Below are 23,161 nucleotides of genomic sequence, written 5' to 3' on the forward strand. Positions count from 1 at the left end.
GAGCGCTTTATACGAGGCAAAAATGTTATGTTATAATAATCACCAAAAGTTACTGGAAACTTATGTTGCTATCAACATGGCGTAGAATGTTTATCGAGAATTTGTATGGCAGGGGTGCCCACAAGGGGGGGGTAACGACGCAGACTGCGTCATTAAAATTTCAGGGGGGGGGGGGGGAGGTGGTTAAAAGACGAGAAAAATGTATATATTATTTACATAATTATAGCTTCTAATGTGAAAATACGTTTATGGTGCTTTGATAATTAAAAGGGATCTTGTAAATCAAATTGGCAACCCCGCACTTTCCTCAACAAAAGCAGTTTGGCATCTGTCGGTTCAGGATGGAAATATTACCTACCTGATATGACCAAAATTATTATTAGAAAATCAGTTTTAATTAATGCAAAATGTGATAAAATATAATACTAAAAAAGTATAATATTATAAAATAATTGAGTAAATCATTGAGAAAATGGCATAAATATTTCGGGGGGGGGGGGGGGGGGGGGGGCACCTCTGTGTATGGTGTGCATTAATGGGACTCTTAGCTATAAAGAGTTTGAGGACAGAAAAGTCATGAATTACAAAATGTGTATTGCTGAGAGGCAAAAGATTCAAGATTTAAAAACCAAAAAGTCACAAACTATGACAAAGTATTTGGAGAAATATTTTGATGTTCATCCACGTCAATTAATAATACAATTGCATGAAGATTTGGAAAAATTTGTTTCCCATGAAAAGATCATTGTTCACCAGTTTAATGCCATGAAGTATTTAAAAATAAATTTTCAAGATGAGGAGGTCCTATTCACAAGGATTTCAGTCAAAATTATTCCATAAAGCATGCAGAAGAGATACAAGCATTTCATTTTGGTGGATCATGAGCTCAGCTAAGTCTGCATATAGTAGTTATGTATCAACTAGGATCAATACAATTAAATTGTACAGTCTCTAAGAACATAGCCCATTCACCGGCTGCCATTTGGGCACATCTACAACCAATCTTTAAAGCACTTCCAGATGACATTAGCCACGTACACTTCTTGAGTGATGGCCCCATTACGTAATACCGTAGCAAAAAAAGGTTTTTTTTTTATAATAGCAACTAAACTCTCTGCAAACAGATCTCCTGTTGAGTGATTGAGGACAGTGGTGATTTCATTAATAGAGATGTTAAAAAGGAGGGGTGAAAGTGTACCACCCTGCGGAACACCAGGACTCGCAAAGAATGGAGAAGAGTTATGAATTTTTAAGGATACATATTGAATTCTATTCTCTAGAGAGCTGGAGAATCAATTAACATAATTAACACTTAAACCAAAGTTACTTAACTTTTGGAGTAGCAATGAATGCTGTGACTAGATCGAAATAGCAGGCATCGACATAGATGAGATTTAGAAATTTAGAAGAAGCGGACATTCCATGTCTGAAACCATGTTGAATACATGATATTTTATTACCAAGTTCAAAATTTAAGAGTTTAAATATATATTTTTTTTTTCAAAAACTTGTGAACAATCAGAGAGATCAATGAGATCTGTCTATAATTTTAAATAGATAATTTAGAATCATTTTTATGAATGGGAATTGTTTTCCCAATTTAAAATTTACAAGGAAAACCTTGATTTTTTTATACTAGAATTGTATATATGTGTTAAAAGTTTGGGCTAGTAAATGAGAACAACCTTTTAGAATGAAATTGGGAATCCAGTCGGGACTGGCTGATCTAGAAAATTGTAAGCCCTAATACCCCATAGTACAAGACTTTCTCTAATATTAGGAACAAATATAGTATCAAGACACATTGCAATTAGGTGGTAAATATACATTAGAGAAATATTGAGCAAACACATTGGATAACACTGAGGGTCGCTATTGGTAGCACCATTGGATTTCAGTGATATCTGTTCATAATAACAATCATTCATTAATTTTACGTAATGCCTAAATATTTTGGGATTATACTTGATGTTATTATTGTTCTATGGAGTCCATAGGATTTTATCTCTATTAATTAAAAATTTTAATATTTTGCAAAAATAAGGAAATAAGAATAATAGTTCATGTTGTTACTTCATTTGTAGAGTTTATGGAAATATTTCTTTGATTTCAAAGCTTGGATTAATTCATTAGAAAACTAAGCAGAATGTTTGGATGTTTTTTTAAATATAAAGAGGGAAGAAGCTGTTTATATTACCATTAATACAAGTGTCTATAATTGATTGAGTTCATTGACATCATTACACTTGGAAAAATTTGACCAATTGTGGTTTTCAATTGAATTGTGAAAACCAAGAAAGTCGCCACTGAGTGAACACTCGGCCTCTCAAAGGAATCGGCTGAGCACCGAACGTGTGCTTGCAGGGGGTGTTCGAAGGCAGCGAGACGGTGTCGCTGGGCAGCGTGGGCAGTCGCAGCTGGAGCTCGTCGGAGCGCCGGCACGCCCGCGCCGGCAAGTGGTGCAACAGCGCGAATGGCCCCCACGAGTCCGGCTGCATCCTGCGCCACATCGTCCTCAAGGGCATATCCTCGCAGCTCGTCGCCTGCCACGTGAGTCCCTCGCTCCGACCCATGGTTAGTCCGGTCCAGTCCCTCGCAACAAGCCATTGCTATAGACGAGATTTTGTGGTTTTATTTTCAGGCCGATTTCGTTTTTAAAACAGATTTCGGTGTTGTTGGTTTTATTTTTTATGAACTCTGTTTATTAAAAAATATAGCCTATTACTGAAAAAAAAATGTGACATTAAATGTTCCATAGTATTTTTGTGTTCGAAAAATCTACTAACATCATAATATAAAAATGAGTAACTAATAATAGAAAATTAAAAAGAAATAAACTACTTTAAATGAATTTAATATTTAAAATATAATGTATATGTAATTGGAGTTAAGTTTTGATTGAAAATGCTGATTAGTTTCATGATTTTAATTTCATTTGAAGTTTGGTGTTTTGTAGTGCATTGGCAATCTTTTCTGTCTGGCCATTGCAGATTCCAATCCTATTTTGCAAAGTTTGAGTCATCTCGAGTTATCATCTCAGATGATCTTGCTGTTGTAAAAAAAGTCAAGTGTCTGCAGTTCGCGAAAGTCACAAAAAAGTAAAACTAAAGCTGGTCGCAAAGGTCACGAAGAAGCTCCTAAATAAAAAGTGGTAAAAGTTTTGTATCGTGTTTCCAAATCAATCCGTTTATCCTTATGACCGTTTATCCTGTGGTACATGATGCCTGCTGTTTTAATTTACTACATCGAAAAATTGTGGATACAAAAAATTATATAACATGAATTATAATCATATTGTCAGATGAAAAATTTCGGAAAATTATTTTTTTTTACACTTCCTAACATTGTATTTTAATATTTTTGTTGTGCCCAGGATTTTTCGACTTATTAAATCAAAACAGTAAGCATTATGTACCACAGGATCAATCATACAAGATCATGCCATCAATATCAAGGGATAAACTTGCATATGTGATACAGAACAATTGCCTAAAAAGCAGAATTCTGGAAGTCAGGAAACTTATTTTCAGCAGCCTTTTGCTAACTCACTTTTTTTTTCGCACTCCCTTCCATTTATTTTTTTAAATTTATTTATTTATGTTTGTGATGTGCCCACTGACAGTTTGAGAACATTGATGGTGGACACACATATACACGTACACATACAAATGGTATGAATACAAAATACAAGACGAAAACAAATGCACAACATTTACAAAATAAAATTAAATAAATGCAGGCACTACAAGTGGCCAAACCAGCAAATGTTGTGCTCTTTTTAATGGTACCAGGTAAATATTAATAGATAAAAGTTATAATAGGATTACTGAACTGATGTTTACAATTTTTGGTATTTCATTTTTTCCACTTCTAACATAAATTTACACGTACGTCTGGGCATTTAATAACATTTTATGAGTGATACTTGAAATCTACATAAAATTCTGAATAAGTATGGTGAATTTCATGATTCTACATTAATAACTGTTATTACAAATGTAAGTTGAAGCAAGATATATCACTCGACTTTGGTTGCAGATTAAAAAAATTCCACCAAACAGAGGGAAACTTTGAAGGGCTTTGAATTCCAAACTAGAGCCAATATTGCAAAAATTAAAAATAAGTGTTCTTATATTTGTCTGACGATACCATATACCAAATTTCATTGAAATCTGAAATAGTGGGGTGGACACCCCTGTATGATCTGACAAGGAATGCCCCATAAGTAAATTTTTACATTATCATTTTGTTTGAAGGTTTCGCAGTTCGTGGCTATGCGTGTATATTTACCGAGGATGATGAAATCGCTAATTGAAGTGGTCTCCAAACAGCACACACACTAGGTACTCATAAATGGTCTCTTTTGCAATGAATTGTGTTCAAACGAGCTTTGTTTTAACCTTTCCGTGGAGAGTTGGATTCTGTAGTGGTCATGACTATTAAGGACTTGCCACATGCTAAATGACATATACCTTAGATCAATGTGGCCTGTGTGGCATTTTTGAATTGATAGCTTTGAATTGATGGTCTCTTAGAATCTATAACATCTTTGAATCGATAACATGTTTGAATCAATAACGTGTTTGAATCAATGGCATCTTAGATTGGAGCAGATATAGTACAGGGTGCGGCAGAGAGGACGGATGGTTTTAAAAAAATCATAAAATAGTTAATTTTTACGCAAAAACAAATTTATTGATGCAATCAGGTTCACAAGGAAATAGCATTTGAGACAGTCAAGTGTGGAAAATCACATCAGGCATGTGGTGGCCGAAATTGTTGATGCAGTGCTGGAGGCGTTCTTTGAAGTTCGCGTAGACTCTCTCCAACATCGCTCTCTCAACTTGGGCGACTTCCACGCGAATTGCGTCCTTCAATTCGTCCAGAGTTCGGGGACTGCGAAGAAAGGCTTGTCGAACGATTTCAACATTTTCAGGAGCTCGAACTGTTCGCGGAGCTCCTCTTGGTCTTCTGTTGATCAGTTCGCCAAGCCTGCGAAGTGATTCAACCCAACGAAGGATGGTGTTTCGAGAGGGAACAGCTCTATTCCGATGAATGTTGAAGTGGCGACGAAACTCACGCTGTACGACGGTGACTAACTCATTATTTCGGACAAAACAATCATAGGCGAAAACGCGGTGCTCCACCGTCCAAGGCTCCATGACTACAACTGGTAAAACAATGCTAGGAACTCACGAGTCAAACTGCACCCTCCCCACCTCTCTCGTAGACGGAGGGGGAGAGTACTACCCATCTCAAAAACGTCCGTCCTCTCTGCCGCACCCTGTACACACGAAGGCCCAGCGTGGAGCCGGATGCTCATGTTGGCCGGGACGGGCAGGACCAGGCGGACGGGGGCCGGCCCACAGCGATGGCGGCCGCCACGATGGTCGCGGTGGGCACGTCCCGCGGCCTCGTGCTTGTGTTCGACGCGGCCCAGGCGCTGCGCTGGCGCCTGGGCCCGGCGGGCCGGGAGCCAGGCTCCGTGTCCAGCCTGGGCTTCAACGGGGACTGCTCGCGGCTGCTGGCCGGCTACGCGCGCGGCGACATCCTCATGTTCGACCTGCAGTCCGGCAGGCTGCTGCGCACCGTCACGGACGCCCACCCCCCGGGCACCGCCGTGCTGCACGTCAAGGTGAGCTGCATGCGGTTAGAGATGTTCCAGGAAGAGGATGGGGCTGGTAATCTTTAACAAATTTCTTCACTAGAAAAACAAATATATATATATATTTACTAATCTTATTTTTACATCTGGTGATGCTAAGGTACTGACTTAATTCAGGGGCGCAGCCAGGGGGGGGGGGGGGTTAGAGGTTCAACCCCCCCCCTTAGCACCAAATCTTTAATTAATTTCTTATTCATCACTGAAACAAATTTCATATTAAAATTAATAAAAATTTTGCCATTACAATATTAAAATTAAGAACCGAAAACTGCTAAAATAGCACTATTTTACACCTTAAAATCCAAATTTTCCCGGGGGAGGACCCCCCGACCCCCCGCTTTAATACGGGAGGGGGGCAATGCTTAACACCCCCTATACACAAATCCTGGCTACGCCACTGACTATTGGTCTTTCACTTAACCAAAAAAAAAAGTTATTTTGGTTATCATATTTTTAAAAATAGCATTCAGTCTTAATGTAATTTTAGGAAGCTGTTTGAAAAGATCCTAACTAAAAGAATATTTCTCATCAAAGCTAATAAACTAAAAAAGTATTTATTAACTAATAAAACTTTTTCATATTTCAGGCCCAGAAATGGTTAAATTTCTTTTTTTGGAAAAACACTAGACACTAACATTAAAACTACTATGATTAAGAAAATAAAAGTACTTAAACTCTTATAAACTACAGTACATTACATTATAAACTAAAACTATTATTCACAAAACTCCAAGTTTAAAAGCATTGAACCTAGTTGTTACATTTTCGGTTGGCTTGGTTAAGTAACCCAGAATAGTTTATACACTTTAATCCCTGGGAAGTTTTTGTTTATATACAATGATTTTGAATTGTTATTTTTAAGTTCGTATGCTAATATTTAGGATGAGTTATTCTTTTGATAGAGTAGTTTTTCTGCTATAATTTTTAAGTAAAAATATTTTTGCACAATCTTTTGTTATATTAATTCTCAAAACAAAACGTTGATCACAACTTACATGTCCAATGATTTTCCACAGTCACTATAGTTCGCCACTCAATAATACAAACAAATTATTAACTATTATTCTCCACTTAAATTTTTAAGTGAAGTATATTACTGAGAATATTTCTCGAGAGGTGATCGTGGTCACCCTGGGCCAACGCTGATGCCTGGGGTCGAATTTGTAGTAAAAAAAAAGTTCAAAAACACATAAAAAAGTTAAATTTCAGCCTGGCCCCAACCAGCAGGCCTGAAAATATCTCTTTGTTAATATCAATTCATGTTTCTGCCGATAAAACGACAGCTCGCTGCAATCGAGCGACAACTATTTTAACAACGAAGTTGTTGTCTCTTACAGAGGTGAAAACAAAGTGAAGCAACCCTGTGATTCAACCGACCAATCACAAAAAAGGACCAGGTACATGACCATAAAGTGTATTCCTAAATATTTTTTTCCTTAAAATTTGGAACGTAACATCACGGCACAGCATGGCTCGTCCTGATTGGCTGGCGAGACAGCGCCCAACAAAAGTTCTAGTTCATTGCTGCGCAGTTATGTGCCTACATGCTGGATTTTCCCAGAAACACACTACCTTGAGGCATGAAAAATAACTTACTGGCAACAGAGTGTCATGTCTTCCAATTTTTAAAAACTTCTAGAATGTTACAGCCTCACTAATCAGAAGATGCTTCAAAATTGTAAAAACGTATTTAATAAACATTTTAATTTTAACTGATCAAGCAAAATAGATAAAATAATTTTAAAAAATTTTAATTTGGTTTTCAGTAACTAATGTTATTACATACTTAGTAAGTTAGTCCCTTAAAAAGTCTTTGATCCAGGATGTTCAGAACCACAGCCATGCTGTATTACGTAGTGATTTTTCTGGTTTAATGTTTGGTTGAATGGGAAAACTATAAATTTTAAGACAAATAATTTACAATATAATGATATTTAAAAATTGTTGTAATTAGCTGCTCTGTAGAAAGAAAAAATTAGAGTTGATCGTTGGTTTTCTTTGAAAAATCATTATGAATGTGTACCTGTGAAATGTAACATGTTAGAAAACAGGAAGTACTGTACTGAAATGAAAACCTACACTGATAAACTTTGAGCTAACTAAAATGTGGGTAGCTCAGCAACACGACCTGGTGGACAAGGTTCGAAAGCCGGAATCCACACCAAAAAAGTTACAATCGGGACCGGATTACAGAACCTGCCGAACCATGTAATGCAGTATGTTGCTTGGTGCGAGATGACACGAGCTTGTTTGCGTTGCAGTTCACAGACCTGCCGACGCTGGCCTTGTGCAGCGATAGCGGGGGCTCCGTGTTTGAGCTGAGCTTCAGGCGGACGATGGGCGTCCGAGGCTGCGACTCCAAGTGCCTGTTCTCGGGCAGCCGGGGCGAGGTGTGCTGCATCGAACCCTTGCTGCTGCAGCCCCTCATCAACCACCCGCTGCGCAGCGTGGTCCTGGTCGCCATGGCGACGCTCTCCAAGGTCATCACGCACACCACCTCTGCACCCCTTCCTCAACCTCCCCAAGCTCCCCAGCTGTGACCATGAGTAGTTTCTCAAGCTATGGTAGACTCCAGATTATTCGGGGTAATGACTGGCAAGGGGTCCACGGATAACCGAAAAACACGGTTAAAGCCAAGTTTTTAAAAAAAAAAATTATCCTGGCTTTCTAAAACACTGTAACATACACCCCTCGAAGAAAGGCCCTAATTCGTTCCAGTAAAACAGAGCACTAATCAAAACAGTGCTAGTCAAATGCGATTTCAATAAGAAAGTATTTTAATCAAAATAATTTGTTTTCCAATCAATTAAGTGTGCTTACTGACTACCATTTTAATCAAGACACTACTCCTGTTTAAATTATTATACAGTAATAATATACGTATATCTAATTTCATTATATGTACATTTCAATAAATATAAAATAACATTTTGAGATTAAACCATGTAAAATTAAATTTTATAATTCACGTACTGCATTGTAACATTGTTGAGTTACACAAAATAATTTTTTTTTATAGGAGGTACATATATTTCATTTGTAATAAAATTTGAAAAAGCATAAACATAACATTTTCTTTTATTAGTAAGATTATTTAACCTGTTTAAGTAATTCCTGACTCTGTTAATTATTATATGCGTTCTGCCATGATTTGCAACTAGCGCATCCTAGTAGCTGAGAGATAAACTAGCCCTGAAAGCTTCTGGCTTTTCTCTCCAGTCTCCAGAGCTGCTACTGACATGCGGGATGGTGGAATATAAACGTTGGCTGAAACTTGGGCGTCAGCTGAAATAATTATACAATGAAGGAAGCGAATAGCTATTGAGGAAATCGCAACATATTTTTCGATGTTACTAAATTATTGCATTGTTTTTAATGTTACACAAGTGCTGTTGCCATTGTTTGCACATGGAAATAAAACATCATAAATTATTTTTGTTTTCATGGTTAATGGAAATATTGCATAGTTAACTTGCAAACCAGATAACCTACACCCGGATAATCAGGAGTCTACTGTAAGAAATTTAGACTTATGAATAGGTAGGAACAATATTATATGGTGAATTGCAATAAAACCGAAATAACATAAAAAAAACATGTTAATGCACTATATATCTCCGAAATGCAAATTAATGCACTGTTTAGCACCTAAATGCATCTAAAATCATTAAATCAACCAACAATTTTACAAAACTTAAATTTTTAATATGAATATTTTTTAAGTAAGTACATAAATGATTTTTATTTATTTAGCATGAAGTGTGTACGAAAAAGGATGAACTAAATTAATTTCATAAAACAAGTTTTATTTTTTTTTACATGCTTATTAGTAATGATTTTATTGTATAAGAGCATAATATACCAGTCAGAATTAGATTATTTTGTTAAAATAGGTAATGAAAAAAATATTTATTTTAATATTTTTTTGAAACATTTTTTTTAATAAGGACAATGTATAACAATAAATACAATAAAACTGAATTCTCCTGTTTCAAAAACAAAATTGATGTAAAAATAAAACACTAAAATTGTGTGCCTATAAATAGGGTGAAATAGTTTGTATTTATAGGGTAAGAGCTAATTTTTTAAAATCTTTTATACAGGAAAAAATTCTTAATGCTCTATCCAAGGAGCATATAAATAAACAGATAACAGATATTTAACTCCCAGGTTAGACACTTTTTTTTTTTTACTTTGTAAAATTGGCCACAACCAATTCTGACACTGCCAACCCTACAGCATAAAATTAAAGGAATTATTTAAGGGCTCTTTCTGAAATCCTGACAGGTATCTCTTGCATATGTTGTTCTGTCACCAATATTTTCAACAGGTATTCACTAAGGTGACCTGGGCTTGATTCCCGGTGGGGTCGAACCAGGATGTTCACAAGTGGGAAACGTGGTGGACGTTGCCGTGGCCTGTGTGGTTTCTCAGTGTACTGCCATTTCCTCCCTCCATCTATTCATTTCGTCACTGCTCCATAGCTTATCTCATCTCACATCACGCATTCTTCATGCTGGGCAGGTCTGTTCCTCTGGTAGGGCATCCAACTCCTTTCTACATGAGGGAACCTTAAATAGGATGACCTTGAATTAAATATATTAATATTGAGGCTGTTCCAATACTGATACCCTGATACAACAACCGATACCCTGATACCACCACCAATATCTTATACTATTATTAACATTTACAATTACTGGCCACACATTTGTAAATAAATAGTTGAAACACAAGTTTTTATAAATAGATATGAGAATTTTTTTTTTTTTCTAAATCTATAAAGAAAACAAGTTTATTGAAAATTGTGGATCACTAATTTATTAGGTAAACATAGTGATGGGCGATAAGGATAGGAACCAATACTGATTCAACTAACGATACATTTCTTTAACACATCCAATAATCAATAGAAAACTGATTCAGTACTTTTTGTAAATAATCAACAGTGCAAGTCTCCAGAAATTTAATATTTGTAAGTAGTAAGTCAGTTCTTAATTAAAATTCTTTATTAAAAGGATTTTTTTTTGTTGGTGACAAATGAAAGGTATTTTACAGCATAAAATTTGTGCATAGCACATTAAATTACCCATTATGCCTTTAGACTAATTAACAAACACAACATTTAAGTATAACCTTACAAAAAATGTAAAAAAAAATGCCAACATAACTATAAACAGGTCAAACAGAAAAAATGGGTGACATCTGATTGGATAAAATTAATTTAATTTTTTCATGTGTGTCAGTGTTAAGTATCGCGGTGGAAACAAAAACATCAGAAATCCAGAAAATCGAGATAGTCGGCCTAGAGTGATACTAAAGTGATTACATCATTACGTTACTAGTAAACGTATTTATTTATACTTGTAGCTAAACAGTGTGTAAGCCAGTAGTTTTCATGATTTGCTTTTATTGAGATACTTATAATAATTGAAAAAAGATAACATTATTTCAACTTAAAACTATAACAAATAAATGTAGATAGTATTTTCAAAAAATTCTTAGTACTGAGTAGTGATGGCCCAATATCCAAAAACCCGATACCGATTCCGATATTTCCAAATTTACCGATCCGATACCCGATACCCGATACCCGATATTCCGATTATAGGCCTATCTCATTTCTAATACTGATTCTATAAAATTGTGGTTCTGGAGTATTGTTATAGACAATAATGAAAAATGTGAAATATTAATAAAACATACTTATGTGAATGTATATTATTTTTATTAATTGTAAAATATTGTAAATTCACATTAAATGAAAGCTAATAATGAAATAATCATAATGGCTTACAAATAATCTCTCTAAATTCAAATTCACGAGTCACTGCATGTACTTAGTCCAGTGTCTCAACTGTAATCTACGAAAAATACCGTCCGAAAAACATCAAACTTTTGTAACCTTTGTATAATTTCATCACGGTAAATGACACGCTAGAATGGAAGGTCTTCAATTAGCAAATTTTGTAACATTGTATCACTCCATTTATTGGTGCGAAACACGTTAAAAATACGTGAAAAGTAATTTTAATACAACTATGAAACGTACTGAAGAGATAAAACCACACATCTTTATTTATGTTATTGGAAATGAACTCAATATAGCCAACACAATACCTTTGCTGCAACTTGCCCTACTTAAACACGTTTCATATTTTAGCTTTTGTAAAACTTATGTAACGTCTTTGTATAGAACAGCAGTTGGCGACCATGAAACGACACGTAAAGAAAATGCCTGTTATATCAAGCAGCAACTTTATTCTTTTTCATGTTTACTTACGGCTACATCACTTATTAAATTAAATAACGTAATTATTTTCGTTTATGTCTTCAATTTATGTACACTTAGTGAACTTCGAAAATTCATTAAGCGAAAACATTTTGCGAATATCTGAAACGAATAAATATGCACTAATGACTGGGATTTGTATACACATGGAAGAATTGTACCGTCGGGATTCATTGCAGTATCAGAAAGAAGAAATAGGCTTGAAATTGTTTCAGTGGAAAATATGCTTGGAATTACTAGGTAATATGGTGACGTGAAGAAGGATAAATTACGCCCGCGGAAAATAATCTTGGAATTACGGTTAAGGTTATGTGGGAAGTATTATTGGCGAGAGCAAACATCGGTTATCAAAATATCGCAAGTATTTACCGATGTCCAATATTGAAAAATGTGCCGATATTACCGATCTTCGATATCGAATATCGAATATCGGGCCATCACTAGTACTGAGTATATTTTTTCTGATACCTCCAACACCATGGCTGATACCTTGGTACTGGCCAAGAGCTGAATATCAGCCAATATCTGATACCAGTATAGGTAACAGAACAGCCCTAATATTTAACTTGGTCTAAAATGATATATTAATGCTTAGATATGAGACTATCTTCACTTTTTTTAATTTTTCAAAACTAAGATTGTTTTAACATTTTTAAGACAGAATTTTAGGTGTACAGTGTTTGCAGTTAGTATATTGTTTTCTATTTAAAAAAAAAAATCCTTTTATTTTTGGGGTGATTATAAATGAAAGCTTTTATTTATTGGGATTGAATCAAATAATGTAAAATAATTGAGTATACTTGCAAAATTAAAAAAATATCTCTGGTATTCCCAATTTGTAATTTACATTATCTTACATCAAAATATTTTTATTTTAAGAGGCTCTACATGGAATTGCTTTGAATAATAGATCCAGCATTTTGTCAACATCATACATAGTATTTGTTGGCAGGTGATAGTGGTGAGCATACGGCCACGCATGAAGGTCCTCTTCACACACTCGCTGCAGGCCAGTCCTGCCACGTTGCCCCTCATCACGTGGCAGTTTGTCATCATCCAGATGGCAGACACCTCCAGGGTAATCGACCCTGTGTTGGCGTTCGCCAGAGAGTCTACAATACACTTCTTCCAGGTTTGTGGATTGTGTTTGTCCCACTAACTAAACACCCGGGGTGCAACAACTAAATTTCCAAAGGGGGGGCAATATACCTTTTTATAAAGAAGGGTCCTCCCCCGGGAAAATTTGTATTCCAAGGTGGAAAATGGTGCTATTTAAGCAGTTTTATTATCTAAAAATTGATTACACAGCACTTTCTTTGCCCCCGTTTGCCCCCACTTCAAGGTTTCAGGGGGAGGGGGGGCAAAATACCCTTGCCCCCCCCCCCCCCCTGTTGTTGCGCCCCTGAACTAAATATTGGTTTTGCGAAATTGATTAGTGTTTCATAAATCTGTCTCATTATAATCTTTCTAATATGTACATGTATGATTTGTAAACAAAAGTTATTTTGGTTTCATCTTGCTATACTAATTGATGTGACTTGATAGAACAGTTTAAAACACTATAATTTAATATTTTGTGTATTTTTTTAACTATGTAACTAATAGTTTATAACCTCACCTTTGACATTTTATTCTGCTGTTATTACGAGCTGAGGAAATTGAATGTGATGTTATATGTTGTAGAGACCTGAAAAACTAATGTTAGTGTTCTTGATTAGCATCTGACCATATTCAGGATGTGACTGAAATAATGGGAATGCTGGAATCACTTGAATACCTACTCTTAGTTAAAACCATCCGGCTATGTAGTTTGCATGTCCAAAAGGCTTTAATAATCCAAACTGGAGGTTGGCAGCATGTCACAAATATAACCCAGAAATTAATTATCGTAATGCTGTTTCAGCGTATGAGCTAAATCTGTTTTAAACTTTATAGATGTCCAGTTTGATATTTGTTTGTTAGGTACAAAGTTGCATTTTTGTGGAAAATAGCAGTGATGCACCGATTATGCAACCGGTTAATCGGCAACTGCGATTATTGACCCAATGCCGATTAATCGTAATCGGCGATTACCAGGTTAGGTTATAACCGATTGCCGATTATTGTAAAATTTGTTGCTGAAACCTATACGACTTGAAAGAAAAGAAAATACATTTAAAGTTTAAACCTTAATAAGTTCTCGAATTGAAACTACAAACGGCTGAAATCTCTTAACGAATATGACCGTGGAAGGTAGGGAATGTCAACATCTCGGAGTGTACATAGATACACTCGCCTAATAATATTTGCTTGTTTCGTGAATTGTGCTCGTACATACATAACTGCCCCGTATTACTATTTACAGTATTTACCCCTTTCAATTCATTTACTTACTGTACAATTTATCCTGTTAAGTTAACTTCGTGAATGGTATTATTGTCACAAAATTTACCATGTCCACAGACAAATCACACACGTGATTTCTTCGCACAAAATATTTAGTTAAGAAAATTAATGCATTTTTAAAGCTGTCACAATTCACAATATGGCATATGTTACTTATATTAGTAAATGTAAGTCTGAAAAAAAAAATTGGACATGGTATCGTAGAAACGATGACCCTAACTAATTTTCACTGTGTACCGTATGTCGGCCATGTTTGTTATGTATGATGTGAGGTTGGAACGGACAACACCCACAAATACACTATAGCGCCATCAGTTCACATTCCACTGCCGCTACATAATTCCGTTTCTCAAAGGATTGAGAAAAGTAGGCTCACGTGATGCTAATTAGTAGTTAATAAACTGGAATGGTGATTATTTGGCATTTTTTTAAATTTAGTTTTTACTTTTTAGTCATTAACGGAGTTACTAAAATAAAATACCAAATTGCAACCATAATGTTTGCACAAGTGACGATCAGAATTGAAGTTGGCAACACTGCAATAGTAAGTCATGAATATTGAATACTGCAGTTTTTTTTGTAGACAATGGCCATTAACGTAAACACATTGTAGTTTAGCTTTGTATTTTGATTGTTGATCAACATAATGACGTCTTCAAGATTGAAAACTAAATTTCCTAGTGCAGTAATACATAAAAATCTGATTATAGTATTTCAATAAAAAGGCGTTCAAGTAGGAATATTTAGTAAAAGACTTTGTTTTTTATTTCAACTTTACGCAAAAACTGATAATCGATAATTGTAATCGGTAATTGCAATTATTAGTGTAATAATCAGTAATCGGTAATCGTAATAGACAAAGTATAATCGGTGCATCACTAGAAAATAGATTATATATAAGCTTGGCCTGTTATAAAGGTAAGGTATGGTTAGGGGTTTTAATCTCACAGTTAAGTGCAGAAGGAGAAGTTTCTGCACTTTGATCTTCTCGGGGATCCACTGCAGAATGCTGGTAGTCCTTGGTGCTCTGTGCCTTTTAGCTTCTAAATCACACCACTTAAGTTGTTACAACTCAGATCGCCCCGGCTAAAAGACGACCTGACTTGAACAAACAAAAACCCTCCTCAAAAAAATTAATTCTGCAAATGTTTTGAAGATGTTTTAAATTTTTAGGTTATGTATGAATTTAGTTGACCATTCTTCATAAAAGAGAGAGATATAAGTAGAACTTTTAGGTAGATTAATTTTAAGTTCTCGCAGAAAAACAAAACATTGTCCGCCATTACATTATGTTTACAACAGGTCCACACTTTCCATTGCTACAACACAGTCTAATTTTCCCTACTCAAAAAAAAAAGCTTGTTTATTTTAATGATTCTGAAAAGTTCTGAATACTTGCATTAAATCACATTACACAATTAGGTCCTGCAGTCGCTTGGCATCAGCGGGACGAACAAGGACAAATGTGTCCTTGGAATGGCAGCTAAAAATTACTAAAACCCCATCATGGGCTGAGTGCTGATGACTAGTTGCTAATTTCTAGATAATAGTTCTGAAAATTGGTTAAAATATGGTGCAGCCCATACCACAGCTATAAAGTTTGTCACTTAAAACTATCTTTTATTTGCATGAGCCATTGCCAAACGCAACATATTTAGTCCACATCGATCAAAGAACTGGCAAGATTATGTAACTGATTTATGTCATGCAGGAAGGAGTAAGCTGCATGACCTCACCGACCAATCGCAGCACATCTCTCAGAAAGCAACCAATTATAAGATTATAACTGATTTCACTACCAAAACTTTTCCAGATGTCCTAGACTTACATTTTATTTTCCCCTCCTACTGACTCTTTCGAGTAAAGTGATATACACTATGGGGAGGAAATGCACGATTTCAACTTTCCCATTATAAAAATATATACATAAAGTGCCAGAGTTTTTCTGTAACTGATAAACTGGTTTCCTGCCAACACCAGAGCATCACACACATGTTCTTCCTTCTAATGTTCTACAAAACTTTACAAACACACTATGAAATGAACATGTAAAAATATAACTAGAGATGGACGAGTTGAGGTTTTTTGGCTTCGAGTCGAGCCAAGCCGAGTTTTGCAATTTATATTTCGAGTCGAGTCGAGTTCGAGCCACAAAATTTTTGAAGAGGTCGAGTCAGTTCGAGTTTCATAATTTTATAATTTTTTGCGTCGAATATGATAAATAAAAAATTACTACACCCATTGATATAAAAATTGTGTATTCAAGATGCATCTGCATTATTTAAATATTTTAAATGATTAATTCAAATCATTATGTTATTTAAATATAAAAAACTAAGATTTATTTCAACATGATTTCACAGTATCTTTAATGTAGCTATCCAAACCATATCAACCGTCCACAATGTTTTAAAGTATTTATAATGTAGCTAACCTAACCTAATTGACCATAGTTATCATGAGTTGTCCAAAATAAACATTCACGGACACACTGCAAACGAAAAATATGGCGGCGTACAAATAAATACCGTTGCCTTGTTTATGGTATTTGCTTTTATCAACACCGCCATATTTATTTACAATGAACAAAAAAAAACGAAGATGTACGATCGGGAGTTTGGCTCTTTCGTCTGTGAAAAGAAGGCTTCCCGAGTTATGTAACTTTTTTTTTCCGATCCACCGGCAGATCCCCACATGAACAAACAGCTCAAGGGATATAGGCCTTGTCACATTGTCACATTCTCAATGTAAATACACTTTCCGCGGCAAGATTATTCGCCCGGAACTTGTTACAACTACAAGAATATCAATATGTTTTTAAATAAATATTTCATGCATTTGATTTGGCGATCAGTAACTGATAGCCTAATAAAATGCATGAGCGTTGTTATTATTATATTTTATTCAAACAAAAAGAAAGTAATTTTATCCTAAACGTTATTGACACTCAGCGCTGCGTAGCGGAGCACAGCTAAGGCTGTGTTCCAAATAATCCGCACTCGCACTTGCACTCGCACTTGCACTCGTGTTCATACTCACACCCACAATTCCTTGCGTGCAAAGTGCATGCTCCATGCGTGCTCGCCATTTGGAACACAACCATACTCCAAAGTAAACACACCCATGTGTATGAGGCTTCCTACAACAATGTACAATGCTAACAGCTTCATTTAGACATGTACGTTGGTTTATCCATCACCTAAATGCATGTATGTATATGTTTATGTTTCATCATGTTAAAATTAACTATCCTAACCTGTACCTCCGGGTCAATTTCCGTGCTATTACCGGTATCATACTTGTTCATCTTTGTTGCATATTTGTTCCAAGTCTTACAGATCACATGAAGACATCGCGTGTTGTTTAATTACGAACAGGTACTTACAATGAAACGTGCATTGTTCATTTGCCTTTGTTTTAGATCAATAGTCCAGACGTAAACGTAAACAAACAATGGTTACGAGAGTACGCAACGAGCATGCATTCAAAAACACTCGATATGCGCACTCGTTCTCGTGCTCGCACTCGACTATATGGAACAACACTCTCGTGACGTCACTTCCGAGAGCGAGTACGTGAGCACGCATGTTTACCTATTTGGAACACAGCCTAAATTTAGTTCCAAAATGCAAGGCTGGCTGGCCTAACACGCAGCCATTTTCACGTTTCACGGCTTGGTGTTATTTACTAAATATTATAATATAATTATTTTGTGTTTATATTTTTAGGTTACGGAAATCTCTTGTTTATACGAGTTATTATAAACGGGGCAAGATAAACGTGATGATTATTAATATATGTGCGTTTTGCAACAAATTTTTCTTCAGTGAAAATCCTTTGACGTATTTTGTAAACAAATGCGGTACCGTATTTGAAGTAAACACAGGATGAAAAACAAAATGAAAACAGTGCACACTGTTTTCCAAGCATTTTTTTTAAATATAAAATGGTCATGTGACATAATTTTGTCCTATAAACTGTCGCCACTATCGACAAAATCACGTTACGACGTCACGTTCATAAATGAAGGTAGGCCTAGGTTTGGTTGCACTTGTACCTATTATAGCGCCGTAGCACGGTAGCGGGCAAGGTTGGGTTGGCACGGGATTTGTTTTGTTTAAAGGTCATTATCATTTCTTGCTGTATTAATGACTTGGAAAAAACGTTAAGACAACCTATAATAAAGTGCTATAATGTCACGATGCTGGTACTTAACTCGAAACGTGTTTCGAGTCTCGAACTTGATAAAATATGTGACTCGGTTTTCGAGTCGAGTCAATCTGACCCAACTCGGCTCGGCTCGACTCGATAAACCAAGACTCGACCCATCTCTAAATATAACTGTAAAAAATGTCATTTAAATTAAATACTTTAAAGGCAAACTTGTGAAAACTAGTAAAAACATACATTGTTAGGTAATTGGCTTTTCAAAATAAAATAATTAAATATCAAAAAAAAAAAGAATGCTAGGAATGATAAAATACAAGTATGAAAAACTAGGTTACCATGACCTTGAATCTAAAAACCAGCAGATACACCTGAATACTAAAAACATGATATTTATTACTTTCAAAAATACTTTAAAAAATTGGTAAAGGCATGGTCCTGCAATACTACAAAGTACTATTTAATCAGATATTAGTCAAGCTGATGAGGTTTGGTGGATTGATGTAGTAAAATTGTCGATCAGTGTTGTGGTGTGCGAGGTTTTAGTATATTTGAGCATTTCGCAGTGCACAAGGTTGTTGTGTAGTTGAGCATTGTTGCAGTGCACTAGATTATAGTACACTTGAGTGTTTTGATGCACAAGGTTTAAGTAAGTAGTATAGTTGAGTAGTGTTGTGGTGCACATGGTTGTTGTATAGTTGAGTGGTTTTGTGGTGCATGAGGTTGTATAGTTGAGCATGCTGTGGTGTGTGAGGTTGTTGTATATTTGAGTGGTTTTATGGTGTGCAAGGTTGTTGTATAATTGAGCAGTACTGTGGTGCACAAGGTTTTAGTATATTTGATCAGTTCATGCTGCGTGAGGTTGTTATATAGATGAGCAGTGTGGCAGTGCACTAGGTTATGGTGTAGTTGAGTGTTTCGGTGCACAAGGTTTTAGTAAGTAGATAGTTGAGCAGTATTGTGGGGCATCCGGTTGTAATATATTTGATTAGTGTTGTGGGGCATGAGGTTGTATAGTTGAGCAGTGTTGTGGTGCAAGAGGTTGTTGTCTAGTTGAGCAGTGTGGCAGTGCACTAGGTTATAGTATAGTTGAGTGTTTTGGTGCACAAGGTTTTAGTAAGTAGATAGTTGAGCAGTATTGTGGGGCATCCGGTTGTATATTTGATCAGTGTTGTGGTGCAAGAGGTTGTTGTACAGTTGAGCAGTGTTGTGGTGCACGAGGTCACAGCACCATGGTCTGCAGGTGTCGGTAGACGCGCGCAAGAGGGTGCGGTTCGCGGCGCTGCAGAAACTCAGCGTGGGCTACGAGCTGCTGGGGCTGCACTGGCTCAACGCGCGTACCCTGGCTGCCGTCGACGTCTCGGAGCAACTGCGACTGCTGGACGTGCGGAGCCGGGAGGAGCTGGAAGCATTCGATCTCTCCCCACTCGGCCTGGTGTACGGCTCGGGCCACTTCAAGGGGCTGGCCACCGGCGGCAACGTCAGCCAGGCCATGGTGGGCACCTCTCCTTCTCCGTGCAACCTTGCTTCCTGCCAGTGGCGGTCCTTCAAACCCCTTGAACTAAAAAACTGTTCAGAGAACTATAAATAAGCTACTTCATAGCTTTAATATTGAATTTCAAAAAAGTCAGGAATGTGTTAAAATTCCATTTTCAGAGGCTATTATTTTTCAAAACTTTGGACTTTCTCATTTATTCTAACTGGGAGGTATTCCATGCCATCTAAAATTCTCCATTTATTTGCCCCTTCCAAGAATGCAATCTGTGTCCGACCCTGCTTCCTGCTCGCGTGTCATCTCTCTCTCTCTTTATTCAGCATGTTGTCTGCACCGGCCTTTTACTGCGGAAGTTACTCCTGGATGAGACTGTGATAGTTGGTCTGTTTATGTTAAAATTCTCATGTTTGCATTTCCTCTCATTTCCAATCATTTTCCTCCTACTATTGGCTATCTCAAGCCTAGATTACAGTGTTTCACTTAAAGGGGAGATATAGATACCAAAGAAGACAACATTGGTTTTTAAATATTTGTAAAAATTGTATGTAGTACAATTATTACAGTTGTAGTCTTTCCCAAATTACTTAATAGGATAAACTTTGTAGCATTCAGGCATTATTAACTTCAGGCATTCCTCTAATATACAAGGCCAAATTTTGAAAATGAAATGAAATAATATTCTGGGCCTCAAAACTGTTGAAACTAAAATAGCATCTTCAGTTTTAACTCTCCTCCTTGAAGTGGCCGCATCAAGTTCCACATGGCTCTGCAGCCACCTACCCAAGTTGACAACAGAAACACTCGAAAAAAAAAATATTTAAAATTAATTTTCAAATTAGGGTTGAATAATTGCTAGTTCTTTACAAATAAATGCATTGAAATTCTTAAATGGCATGGGGAATGTCTTGTTTAATGCCTACATTAGTAGGGGGAGCGAAGGACTCCTGGAACACTGTAAAAAATCAAACAGGAGGGTGTGGCTCCACGTGGCCAGGAGCCATGTGGAGGGAATCCTCAGGTGGTTGTTGATGTCATGTGGAGGGTCGTCTGCTCGTGTGACGGCATCTTGATTCTAGGGAGCGCTAGTGTCACGCCACATTTATTTTTACAAGTACAAAAATGGGAGGTATAGCGGCGGTGGGGATTCGATCCGTCAACCTTTGGATTGGTAGTCAGCAATGCTAACCACACGACCACAAGGCCATCTTGGAAATAATAATTTCAAATGTTGTATATATGCTTATAAAAATTTGTTTTGTGTTGTGGAAGTTTTAAAAACATATGTAGTCTGCCATGTTTATTTTTTTATAGTACTAGGCGGGAAATTAAAAATATAGTGTCAGCTGCTATGCGGCCGCCATGTTTATTTTTTTTAGTACTAGGTGGGAAATTTAAAATATAGTGTCGGCTGCTATGCGACCGCAATGTTTATTATTTTTATAGTACTAGGTGGGAAATTTAAAATAGTGTCGGCTGCTAGTTGGCCGCCATGTTCATTTTTTTATAGTACTAGACGGGAAATTTAAAATATATTGTCGGCTGCTATGCGGCCGGCATCTTTTTTTTTTCGTCAACATTGGGGAAAAAAATAATTTCGGCTGCTAGGAAGTATCCCGAACAGCTAACTTTGAAAATAAAATCATTTTATATATGACAATCGATTGCTGTAAGCTGCCATCTTGTAGCACAGCATACCAGGCTGCCATCTTGTAGCACAGCATACCAGGCCGCCATCTTTTTTCCCATTATAGTCATTGGTTTTTTCAAGTTTGAATATAAAATAAAATTATTTCGGCAGCCACTACTCTATGACTATAGTAGTAGGCGCCAAATTCAAAACACACACTAGAGGACAGCCGTGTTTATTTTTATGGTACTAGGTGCCAAATTCAAAACACACACTAGAGGACAGCCGTGTTTATTTTTATGGTACTAGGTGCCAAATTCAAAAAACACACTGGAGGGCAGCCATGTTTTTTTTTTGTAGTACTAAACCAGTATAGTCATATTATGCTTAATTTGTTATGTAGCATGTCTGCTATCTTGGATGCCATTATAATGAAAAAGCTATAGGCATTACCTATGCTTATAGCATTATTTATGTGTTAATAAAAATACTTAAGGTATATTTAGTACTAGTCAGCGAATTCAAACACCATTGTATTTAATGTTCATAATGACATATGTTCTCTTGTCGTGATATATTTCTATTGTTTTTCCAGTTATTAAATATACAGTGGCAGTTACTAAAAAAAGTAATATTATTTATAATATATCACCCATTTTATTATAAGTATTCTTATTACGTCACACACAGTTGTCATTATTCATAACTAAAAGAATGTTTTTGAAGGAATGTCTAGTGCATATATAGAGAGTATTCTCTCTTATAGTCATTATATTAAATTTTTGTATATTGCCAAGGCTGTATCGCGCAAGAGCCTCGCAGACATGTTGCGACGGCACTCCCCCTTCTTACATTAGAATCAAGATGCCGTCGCACGAGCAGACGACCCTCCACGTGACGTCAACAACCACCTGAGGATTCCCTCCACGTGGCTCCCGGCCACGCCCCACCCGGCCACGTGTTGCCACGCCCACCTCCTGCCACGCCCACCCGGACATGTGGTGCCACACCCACCTGTTTGATTGTTTACAGTGTCACAGGAGTCCTTCGCTCCCCCTACTCACATTTTTAGCTTTCCATTGCTGTTAACTTTCGTTCCGATCATTTGGATATTTAAGAGGTAAAGTAAAGGATGTAAATGTCTAGGAATAGAACGGGGTGGTAGGTCTGTGAGGCATTTTCTGTTTATAATACCTCTAAAATGATGAAATACCTACAATATATGTCTCTTATATTCTATGGCTTGACACTCAACATCAGAATATATTATGAAAGCCAGCAATCAAGCCGTTCGTGTTCATACTTTTGTGTGAAGATTCCGGCTGTCAACTTTGGCCTATAGGTTGTATTACTGTGCTGCTGGCATTTTTTAGTTCACTCAAAACATTCAGAATTTATCATTACTTTCGGTTTAATTTTGTTTGTGTTTCCTGTTTTCTATTGTGTTAAATTTCATATTTCATCTGTACATTTAAATAATAATATTTGGGAGAAGACCAAATCTCTTGTATTTTTTTTTTCTAAAGAGCA

General features: G+C 36.4%; 1 protein-coding gene across 1 annotated transcript in view; it reads left to right on the top strand.

Annotated features, from left to right (window-relative positions):
- Positions 1-23,161, top strand: part of LOC134533767 (vacuolar protein sorting-associated protein 8 homolog) — a 71,019-nt gene that overhangs the window by 4,971 nt on the left and 42,887 nt on the right. Inside the window, exons 3-7 of the mRNA XM_063371407.1 lie at positions 2,365-2,550; positions 5,342-5,635; positions 7,927-8,145; positions 12,910-13,089; positions 19,753-20,004. Coding sequence (XP_063227477.1) covers positions 2,365-2,550; positions 5,342-5,635; positions 7,927-8,145; positions 12,910-13,089; positions 19,753-20,004 — 1,131 coding nt within the window. The remainder of the gene's footprint in view (positions 1-2,364; positions 2,551-5,341; positions 5,636-7,926; positions 8,146-12,909; positions 13,090-19,752; positions 20,005-23,161) is intronic.

The sequence above is a fragment of the Bacillus rossius genome, chromosome 7, assembly GCF_032445375.1.
Source record: "Bacillus rossius redtenbacheri isolate Brsri chromosome 7, Brsri_v3, whole genome shotgun sequence".
NCBI classification, from domain to species: domain Eukaryota; kingdom Metazoa; phylum Arthropoda; class Insecta; order Phasmatodea; family Bacillidae; genus Bacillus; species Bacillus rossius.